The sequence below is a fragment of the Crinia signifera genome, chromosome 7, assembly GCF_055691185.1.
Source record: "Crinia signifera chromosome 7, ASM5569118v1, whole genome shotgun sequence".
Taxonomy (NCBI): Eukaryota; Metazoa; Chordata; class Amphibia; order Anura; family Myobatrachidae; genus Crinia; species Crinia signifera.
In genome coordinates this window covers 168657751-168669072 of record NC_139223.1, presented here as the reverse complement: position 1 = coordinate 168669072, position 11322 = coordinate 168657751, and the positions used below count along the sequence as shown (strand labels likewise).

The following is an 11322-nucleotide window of genomic DNA, read 5'->3' as shown; positions in this document are numbered from 1 at the left end:
CCTTAACTCTCCTTTGATAGATTTTAATGGTGAAATATTGATTTCTATCTAGCCAAGGCCTGCTGCTGGGGCCGGAGTCATTTGTTGGCGAGTGCCGGACACACAGTCTGTGGGCTGTAATCAATCACTGCTGGCACGCCAGGTGAAAGCTCCAACAGAGGCACCTTGAATCCCAAAGAGGTATCACAGCTCATAGACAGCAGGAACGGCCGCAGAGAGATAAGACGAGAGCACAGGTGCCCAGGTTCTCCGAGACAGCTAATCACCGCCGGGTAATGGCTGAGGACCAGGCTCCGGGCCTATAGAGCAGTGATGGCTAAGCTTGACATACCAGCTGTTGTTGAACTACACATCCCAGCATGCCCTGCATCAGTTTTAGCATGCCCTTTCACTATTTGGGCATGCTAAAACTGATGCAGGGCATGCTGGGATGTGTAGTTCAACAACAGCTGGAGTGTCAATGTTAGCCATCACTGATATAGGGTGTCCTTAGTGCCTTCATCAGGCGCGCCACACTAGGGGACCTCATAGAATAGACAGACACCCCAGGAAGGGAATACAAATGGAAGCAGGAGCACTGCGCCGACGGAGAGGCAGCCATTAGAGATTAGCGCACAGGGTGAAGACGCTGCGAGCGTTAGGATAAGTGACAGAGATCTTACATGACACAAAACAGCGAAGGGAACCGACGTCTTCCGGAAGGGAGCGAGATTGTATTTACATGTTCTCAGAGGTCACCAGATTGGGCGAATGTTTTGTTCCGTGCGAATGCACGTCCCTCCAAGCAGACAGAAAACACTGAGGACACTGAGGGGGCAATCCATCACCGTCACCCCCTCCTAATTCACACAGGGGGCTGCTTATATAATACAATGGGAACAGCCCGGTGTTACACACATGACGTTATGCAGTGTTACAGACCATGTATGATATGCAGTAATACACGGTGTCCTTCATTAGGTGATGGAGGAAGGAAACTGTCCAATGACCGGAGGGGATGGTGCATACAATATACTATGTATATACTGGGTGACTCCATGTTGCTTTCTGAGGTAATGGAACAGAGAAAAGCCAATATTGCTGTATATTACCTCCTAGCGAGGAACAACAAACCAAAGACTAAGTTCCCTTGTACCTGGATGTACACAGACCCTTCTGCTTCACTGTCAGATAACTGCATCACACCCAGACCTAACACTGCAGAGAGGCCTTTGCTACGGGGCCCGGAGTCTTAGGGGGCCCCTGCACAGGCCATATTGTGGTCTTCCAAGATCCCAGAATTGTTTGCTAAGCAACTGAGTCTGACCCATTGCACGGGATAAATGGGGTGGGTGTGTCGGCAGTCACTGTCCACCATTAGCAGTCGACCTAGTGACTAGCGCGGCACCTAAGAAATGGTCGACATACCCTAGGTTGAAATTGATAGGTCGACACAAGCTTATGATCGACATGAATGAGGTTGTGACATAAGTATTTATTTATTTTTTTATTTAAAAAGGTGGATTTTTCACCCTTTACTACCCAAGTGAGAATATAATAGTGTGCCGAGCACAGCGAGTATGGCATGATATTAATAGGGGCTACTGGATGTGGCATAACATGAACTGGGGCCACTACACTGTGACAAACAAAATGAACTGGAGGCACTACACTGTGGCATAATATGAACAGGGGACACTAAGTGTGGCATAAGAAGAGCTGGGGGCAGCCCTGTAATGTGGAAAAAAATAAACTGGGGCACTACAGTACAGTGGGGCGTACTATGACCTGGGGCACTACTGTACAGTGGGGCGTACTATGACCTGGGGCACTACAGTACAGTGGGGCGTACTATGACCTGGGGCACTACAGTACAGTGGGGCGTACTATGACCTGGGGCACTACAGTGGAGCGTACTATGAACTGGGGCACTACAGTGGGGCGTACTATGACCAGGGGCACTACAGTACAGTGGGGCGTACTATGACCTGGGGCACTACAGTGGGGCGTACTATGACCTGGGGCACTACAGTACAGTGGTGCGTACTATGAACTGGGGCACTACAGTGGGGCGTACTATGAACTGGGGCACTACAGTGGGGCGTACTATGAACTGGGGCACTACAGTGGGGCGTACTATGAACTGGGGCACTACAGTACAGTGGGGCACACTATGAACTGGGGCACTACTGTAGGGCGTACTATGAACTGGGGCACTACTGTGGGGCGTACTATGAACTGGGGCACTACTGTGGGGCGTACTATGAACTGGGGCACTACTGTGGGGCATACTATGAACTGGGGCACTACTGTGGGGCGTACTATGAACTGGGGCACTACAGTCGGGCGTACTATGAACTGGGGCACTACAGTCGGGCGTACTATGAACTGAGGCACTACAGTCGGGCGTACTATGAACTGGGGCACTACTGTCGGGCGTACTATGAACTGGGGCACTACTGTCTTGCGTACTATGAACTGGGGCACAAAATGAACAATTGCTGCAGAGCAATGGCGTCTCTCTAGAATGATCTAGGACAAAATCAGTCCTTAGAATCCAAACAGTTCATGTTTCCAGGTCTCTTGCTAGAATCAGAATTCAAATCAATTAGCTCCATCTGTGGATCTTCTGAAGCTGGCCATACACCATCCAGTCGCGAAATCAGGGGAAACTGGCCAAATCGGATGTATATGAAATTCGATCGGATCCGATCTCACACATGTCCATGGCCTCCAGCTGCTGTGAATCTACATATCCCAGCATCCCCTTCCACCATTTTAGAATTTCCTAATATAAAAACTGTGGCATGCTGGGACTTGTAGTTTCATTACAGCTGGAGAGCCAAAGGTCAGCCAGACACCCCGTCTCGCCCTGTAGCTTTATATGCAACTCTACAATCATAGTCCAACCGTCATAGCATCCTCCGGTCCACGCATACAGATCATGGAACCAGGATTTCCCTCGTCTCCTGCAAGAAAATAATGACGCTATGGATTTGTACGCAGGTGATGCCAGTGTGAGGCAATGTCTTGGAGGCATCCCCGGCATTGTAACGCACAAATCATTGATCCCAAATCTACACGTCAGTGTCACTTGTCACCTCAACTTTCAGATGTTCCAGGAAAGCGCACAGAAATGAAGATTTTACAGCAGTGTCAGGAGACGGAGACGTGGCTGACACATTGTCATAGCTGCTCGGATCGATAGGGAACACAGAGCGCAGGAGCCTGAGAGATAAAACCATCGTCTTCATCTGACCTCAATGCAGCGAGTGAGAGCTCCGCTGCCAAACATGGGAATCTGCAGCCGCCTCAGGATCCTACAGTGAGGAGCAATAAACTAATTATACGCTAATTATTCCAGTCAATAAGACAAGTGCTCAATAAAGGAGAAGCTCCAGAGCCATTTCTATCAGCCCATAAATCATCTCTGATCGTGAGCCTGTAACAGGCATGGCACAAATAAGGCTGGTGGCCCCTGCATCCATCTCTTCTCTCCAGAAGTCTGGGGAACGTCTCCACAATTATTACAATGTCTCCAACGTTATGGTACAAACATCAGCAACCTCCTGCGCAGTCCGCAAAGTCTAACGTCTTATGTTCACCCTACTGTGTGCCACAAAGATCCCTGAAGTAAGGATGGACATCGAAGATCAACTTACAAGGTCCTTGGGGCCCAATCCTCTTACAATCTGGTTTTCTCCTGGTGAAGCCAGTGGGACATCAGTAAAGAGTTTGAGAACCTCAGATTTCCCAACTTCCAGGACCCAGACACCACACATGGGGCTTCCCCACCGAAGTCACATAACTTCACCCTGCCACTAGACGCACAGAATCCTGACGGACCAAAGAGGTTCTCCTGTGCAGAAGATCAAATCGGACTCGTCGATCACACATCCCATAACCCTACATTTTGTACTTATAAGGTGCACCCAAATGAAAAGGAGACTTTTGCTGTAGCGGCATTGTATCTAATCGCAGTGGGTTAATGTGCCAATAGATGTGGTTTCTCCCAGTTGCACATGTGTAATGAGTGGCTTCCCCTCAGTTACTTCATCCCTGGACGTTGTTTTGTGCAGTCGGATGCATGAAGGATTCCCCCAGATCAGCATAAAGAAATGTATCACAAGATGACGGCGGTGTTCGGAGGGCAGTGTCTTACACGGTGCACCATATTCCGGTGGTGTCAGCAATATGAGGCGGGACGAGAAAGCATCAAGGACTTACCACGGCCCGGGCAGATGCACTTAGTCACCAACGCTGCCACGATTTCGGCTGTGGAGGATCTCATTCCCATATGGTGCACCGTGCCAGACACTGCCCTCCGTACACCGCTTTCATCCTGCGAAAACTGCGCTGCGAGGAATCCATCCTGCATCTGACCGCGCAGAAACTTTCCAGGAATCAAGGAACGGAGGCGAAGCCGTTCACTATACATGCGCTACTGGGAAAACGCCATCTATCGGCAAACACAGTAACCCACTGCGATTAGATACAACGCCGCTACAGCAAACGTCTCTTTCGTATAGGTGCAACTTATACACCAGCCCCATGCCCAAATCTCTGAATATCCAGTGTTCTCATTATTTAGATTATTATTGCTAATGCAAAGTGAATGTAACAAGGAGCCTTCCTTCGGGATACAGTGATCTTTGTATGGAAACGTGTAATTACTTAGTACATTGTTTATTAATCGGAAATCTTAATTCAAAAAAATGTCATTGATACAATAAATGATAAAAATGGTATTCCTGGTGGCCAACAGTCAGTGACTAGGTCAGGCACGTCCAAACTATGGCCCTCCAGCATCCAAAAACCCATGTCAACCTTTTCATGCATTAACATTTTGGTGTACATCCACATTTGGCAACGTCGACCGATTAACTGTCTGACTAGACATTGAGCCGGATTCAGAGCATACAAAAAAACTTAGCCGCCATCCCCCCAGGGTGTAATCCCGGCCTCCACAAGCTTGAGAATGGGTAGAAAAGATGTTGCACCCCACCAAAAAGCGACATATCCATTTGCAGCTTGATCATCATCTCGTTATCCACTGTGTGCAGTGTGAGCGTAGCCTAGGACTTACTCAGCAGCTGCGATAGGATGAGGCTGATCCGGGGGGGGGGGGGGGGGGGGGGGGGGGAGGCGGTGCTGATGTCACATGACTTCCCCTCACACACCTGGCCACGCCTACATTATCCCTGACACTCCCAGATAACAGCCGCTCCCCATGTAATGATTCCCCAGTGTGTGCAGTATGTGCGTAGCCCAGGACTTACTCAGCGGCTGTGATAGAATCAGGCTGATCGGGGGCGGAGCTGACATCACATGACTTCCCCTCACACACCTGGCCACGCCTGCGTATTACCTGACACTCCCAGATAACAGCCACTCACCATGTAATGATTCCCCCGTGTGCAGTGTGTGTGTAGCCCAGGACTTACTCAGCGGCTGTGATAGAAACAGGCTGATCGGGGGCGGAGCTGATGTCACATGACTTCCCCTCACACACCTGGCCATGCCCCTCACCATGTAATGATTCCCCAGTGTGTGCATAGCCCAGGACTTACTCAGCGGCTGTGATAGAATCAGGCTGATCGGGGGCGGAGCTGACATCACAGACCCTCCCAGAAACCGATTGGGCACATCTGCATTTTCCCTGACACTCCCACAAAATGGCCAAATGACACTTGTTGGCTTTCTGTCACTCAGCTTGGGAACAGCCAGCAATAAAAAGTATCGGTATTTCATCGCACATGTGTACTGCGACCCATGCGCAATCATTCGATAATCGCTCGGCCTGCAGATTCACAGCTGTGCAATCAGGCCCATTGTCTGCGGGATGATTGAGCTGCACATATAGATGACAGTGGATGTCCCCAGCGAGCCACAGGAGTGCACAGCGCTAGCTAAATAGGGGCGTATTCAGACCTGACTGCTGCTTTGCAAATTCGGACGGTGAGTAATTATTGAACGACTGCGCATACGTAGATATTGTAGCGCGCATGTCTGATGCCAAACGGCAACACAATGACAGCGATTCACAATTTGATTGACAGGAAGCCGCAATTTGTGGGGGTCAGCCACCCATTTGCATGGCAGCATGGGTGGTTCCAGACACAAAGGTACTTGCTGTAATCACAAACATGAATCAGGCCCTCAGGTGAAGCAGAACAGTGGGCAGGTGGGCACTCGTCAGTATTGTGGGGTCTGGAAATACACAAAGAATCCCAGAAAGTGCAAATTGATCAACTTTATGACAGCGCAGAACACACACACGCACACACACACACACACACACACCAGCCTCCGCCGCTCCGAGTGGGGTCAGACTTCAGAAACCAAGCGGTAACAAATACTAGATGTTTATTCAGCACCAGGAGCCTGACAGAAGGAGAACGTCCAGCTGGTAATAACAACACTCCACGTGTATCACCTGCACATACGTGTCACCATTGTGCGTCCGTGTCATTGTTACACCCTCTAACGAAACACCGACAGGATTTAGCATGGAGGAGAAGCCAATCTTACACTAGATGACATAAAACAGCTATTGCGCATGATAACAGGGGCAGGTAGTGGATCCGTCATGATTCTTTACGTGTTACTTTGTCCAAATTAAAAATTCTCTGAAGCGATAGATCATATCAATTCTGTATTGGCGAAACAAGACAAGTTCTGCGCACAAAATGCAGCTGGCCAATCCCAGCGCCCCTGAGGCGAGAGGATATTATACACACACGGTCTGTACAGCTGCATCCAGTCTCCTCAATGTCCGCTCCCCTGTTTGCACAGAGTTTTACCTCCCAGCAGCAGCAATCACAGATTGCAATAACTCCCAGCACCGGACGCCATTTGTAGGATCCGTCCACCCTCCTGATGTCTTTGGCCGGACTCTTCCTTCACGCTCACTCCCTGTGAGATTTCTCAGTCTTCCTCTCATACTGAAACGAGCAGACAACGTTGAAGTAAAGACATGACTTAATGGTGTCGACCAACATGCTGGTGTACTAATGATCCATACCCTAAGCCCCCTGTCGGAAATAGCGGCCGACATTGAATACCGCCCAAAGTAGCAAGTATCTGGGATGGTACGTCAATGTCCCCGGGGGTGGCTGTGAATGAATTGTTTAAATAAAAATATGTGTCAAACCCCACTATAAATAACGCTATAATCCCAACATGTAACAGTATCCATCTCCTCTCTCCGTACATGACCCCACGGACCACCTACCATCTCAAGCTGGCGTCCAATGTTTCCCATCGTTATACCGCCGGCAAAAAAGATACACGGCAGCCACGATCGTACATACAGAAAGTCTGGAGACGTGTATCTGTGGAAACAAGATGGTGACGGACCTCAAACTCAGCCATAAAGACATCTGGGGCCCCCTAATGAGCAGACAGAACTTACTGGTACACCCCGTTATACACCAGCAGCTGAGAGACGAGCGTGGCAAAGAAAGCAATTCCTATCCCTAGGCCCAGACCACTCCGGGACCGGTCAAACGTCCACCACAGTCCGATGGACAAGGCAGCTAGCGTCAGGGACAGCTGCATGTTGTTGGCAAAGTCCACTTTCTGATGGAGGACGGTCAAGGAGAACACAAGAGACTGTAACCGCAATCCAACAACGCAGGAAGCGGAATAACAGAAGCCGCCGGTATCAACCATCCCCCGATTATATTTATCTTATTCCCCTTGTTCCAAATGCCTCAGAAATGGATGAAAAGGACCCAAATCGAACCAGTGGATGGGGACCTTAAGATTCTTAAGATAACCTATCCAATTATTTAGGTCTAGGTCTGATTGTGCCTCTGGGAAATGTCCCTATTGGCTTAAAACATGGCGGACTGCACCACTACTAACTGCTGTCAATCCATCTATCGGATCTTTCAGGGAAAGGATACAGCACTGGCATGATTGATGCCCACAAAAACAGCCACACAGCGCATGACACTGGACCACTCCCTCTTAAACTTGTGTGGCTCCCCCAGGTGTCGGTCAATGCAGGGGTACAGGAGCCCGATGGCAGCTGTGACAGCAGGAGAAACAAAGGATAATTTACTGACATATTACAAACACCGGGTGGAGTAATGAACATATCCAGCAACTCGTACCTGCAGCTGTGCCACAGCAGAGAGGAACCCACCAGGCAGAGGACAGGAGACTGGAGAGGACATCTGGGGGAAACAGGGTGACATTTCTCTGGACCTGTAACAGATTTAAAACCAGTGCCAAGAAGACACCGATGAGGAAAAGGAGGAAGCCGCGGATGGCTAAATTCATCTTCCAGCCGGGGTCCTGGAAGCCTCTGGTTGATCTCGCAGAGGACGCATCATCCCCGTCACCCATCACCTCCTGGTACCCAGAGAAATGGGCAACAGAGCTGATCCCGGCCAGATCCTGCCAATTGGGAAAACAAAGATAATTGCAAATAATATCAGAGGTTCAATAATTCGGCAACATTGTTATACCAGCCCTGCAATCCAAAGAGAGGGGGGAGAACGCAGGTGACAGAGGGAGGGGGGAGAACGCAGGTGACAGAGGGAGGGGGGAGAACGCAGGTGACAGAGGGAGGGGGGAGAACGCAGGTGACAGAGGGAGGGGGGAGAACGCAGGTGACAGAGGGAGGGGGGAGAACGCAGGTGATATGGGGGAAGGAGCAATTCCATGGGTGATACAGGAAAAGGGGAATATAACTGGTTATATAGGCAGAGCGGGAGATAACACTTTATATAGGCCCGGAAGGGGGAATCATGCATGTTATACACTGGGAGGGGGAATCACGCAGTGGATATGGGGAGTCACATAGGTGATATAGAGGGCAGGGTGGTCACGTAGGTGCCATAGGGTGATCATAGTCCTATAGAGGAAGGGGGATAATACAGGGGGAAGGGGATCCCACAGGTTATACAGGGGGAGGGAGAATCACGCAGGTCATGGGGGGGGGGGGGGGGGGGACTTGCAGGTCATACAGGGGGGGGGGGGGGGATCTTGCAGGTCATACAGGGGGGGGAGGGGGATCTTGCAGGTTATACACGGGTAGGGAGAGGGATCTTGCAGGTTATACACGGGTAGGGAGGGGGATCTTGCAGGTTATACACGGGTAGGGAGGGGGATCTTGCAGGTTATACACGGGTAGGGAGGGGGATCTTGCAGGTTATACACGGGTAGGGAGGGGGATCTTGCAGGTTATACACGGGTAGGGAGGGGGATCTTGCAGGTTATACACGGGTAGGGAGGGGGATCTTGCAGGTTATACACGGGTAGGGAGGGGGATCTTGCAGGTTATACACGGGTAGGGAGGGGGATCTTGCAGGTTATACAGGGAAGGGGGAAGGGGATCCCGCAGGTTATACAGAGGGAGGGGATCCCGCAGGTTATACAGGGGGAAGGGGATCCCGCAGGTTATAGGGGGGGGGGGGGGGGAGAGGGATACCGCAGGATATACAGGTTACAGGGGGAAGGGGATCCCGCAGGTTATACAGCAGGAAGAGGGGGATCCCGCAAGTGATATATGCTGGGGGGGGAGAGGATATGCGGGAGAGAGTGCCGCACAGATATAAATAATATAGGTGAGTGCACAGACAGCGATCGCTCACCTCCCTGCTGTTGGTCTCAGGTACCCGGAAATGCCTCCTCTGTGTTCCAGGCCTCGCTTTGAGCCGAGCTCCGCCCTCTCAGCTTGTTGACTACAGTCCAGCCTGAGAACCAGCTGCTACCGTCCCGATATGAGGCCGCTCCAGCTCCTAGAGACACATCTGCGTTGTGTTTTTGTACTCCGGTCGAGGCGCCATTTTCTTGTGGACCGTTATATCCGTTAAATCGGGGCGCTTCCGCCTCAGGAGAAGCCAACAGCAAGACACTCACTAAGCAGGGACGTCCATCTTACTAGAGGCACCGGATGCTGGCTTGTGTCGTCACTGAGCGGCCATCTTGGAGGAGTATCCTCTCTAGTGGCAGTGTGTGTGTGACATGTCAGTGTTTACAGTGATTATATTATAATGTGCTGCCCCTGTCCTGTGTAGTAATCAGTGGCTGCACAATGCTAGTAGCCTGGCCAGGTTCTTAGCTGCGCTGAAAGCTACACATACGCCACTCTCCTTGCTGACAAATAAATAAAGAATGAATTAATAAATGATAATATAATATATATAATAAGCCTGGGCGATATATAAGATGCCATTCTAGCCATGCGCCATAATTCAGTGATATTTACACATGAGTTCCAAACTTTCTGACAATCTGGTCCTGCAAACCAAGAGATGTGCAAATGGACCCTAGCTCCTAGCATATATGTGTGGAATACGCTGGCTAGGTCGACACCTGATTGGTTGACATGCATTCGGTCGACCACTGAATGTCAACATAAATGTTGACACAGTTGGTAGGTCGACGCAAGCAGGTTGACAAACGGTTGACGTGAATTTTTAACGTTCTTTTTGAGCTGGCACGTGTTTTCAGGGAATATCCTGCAAATATGTAATGAGGACTAGACCTCGGATTAGAACATAGAAACATAGAAACATAGAATTTGACGGCAGATAAGAACCACTTGGCCCATCTAGTCTGCCCCTTTTTTTTAAACATGTTACCTCAAACCATATTTGATCCTTATTTTTTTGTAAGGATATCAATATGCTTATCCCAAGCATGTTTAAATTGTACTACTGTATTTGCGTCTACCACCTCTGTTGGGAGGCTATTCCACTTATCTACTACTCTTTCTGTGAAAAAATTCTTCCTCGCATTTCCCCTGAATCTTCCTCCCTCTAGTTTCAGTGCATGTCCTCGTGTTCTGTTGCTCCTCTTCCTGTGAAGAATGTCTCCCACCTGTACCTTGTTAAAGCCCTTGATATATTTGAAGGTTTCTATCATGTCCCCCCTTTCCCTTCTCTGCTCTAAAGTGTACATATTAAGATCTTTTAGTCTTTCCTGGTACGTTTTGTGATGTAGGCCATGCACCATTTTAGTTGCTCTTCTTTGTACAGTCTCTAATGTATTTATATCCTTCTGGAGATATGGCCTCCAGAACTGAACACAATACTCTAGGTGAGGTCGTACCAATGACCTATACAATGGCATTATTACTTCTTTCTTTCTACTGCTGATACCTCTCCCTATGCAACCAAGCATCTGACTTGCCTTCTTCATTGCTTTGTTACATTGCCTACCTGCTTTTAAGTCCCCTGAAATAGTGACACCTAGATCCCTCTCTTCCTCAGTAGTTTCCATTATAGTGCCATTTATACTATATTGAGTCTTTGGATTTCTGAGACCCAAGTGCATGATTTTGCATTTTTTGGCATTAAACTGTAGTTGCCATTCTCTTGACCATTT

The 11322-nt window shown here is 49.4% G+C and overlaps 1 protein-coding gene across 1 annotated transcript; it reads right to left on the bottom strand.

Annotated features, from left to right (window-relative positions):
• Window positions 1-6328: 6328 nt before the first annotated feature.
• Window positions 6329-9867, bottom strand: INSIG2 (insulin induced gene 2). Its single transcript, XM_083154288.1, has 6 exons — window positions 9585-9867; window positions 8100-8385; window positions 7890-8014; window positions 7394-7560; window positions 7214-7313; window positions 6329-6923 (listed from the first exon to the last, which is right to left on the bottom strand). Exons 2-6 carry the CDS (start codon window positions 8332-8334, stop codon window positions 6888-6890), a joined length of 663 nt encoding a protein of 220 aa, XP_083010414.1. The 5' UTR covers window positions 8335-8385; window positions 9585-9867; the 3' UTR covers window positions 6329-6887.
• Window positions 9868-11322: the final 1455 nt, after the last annotated feature.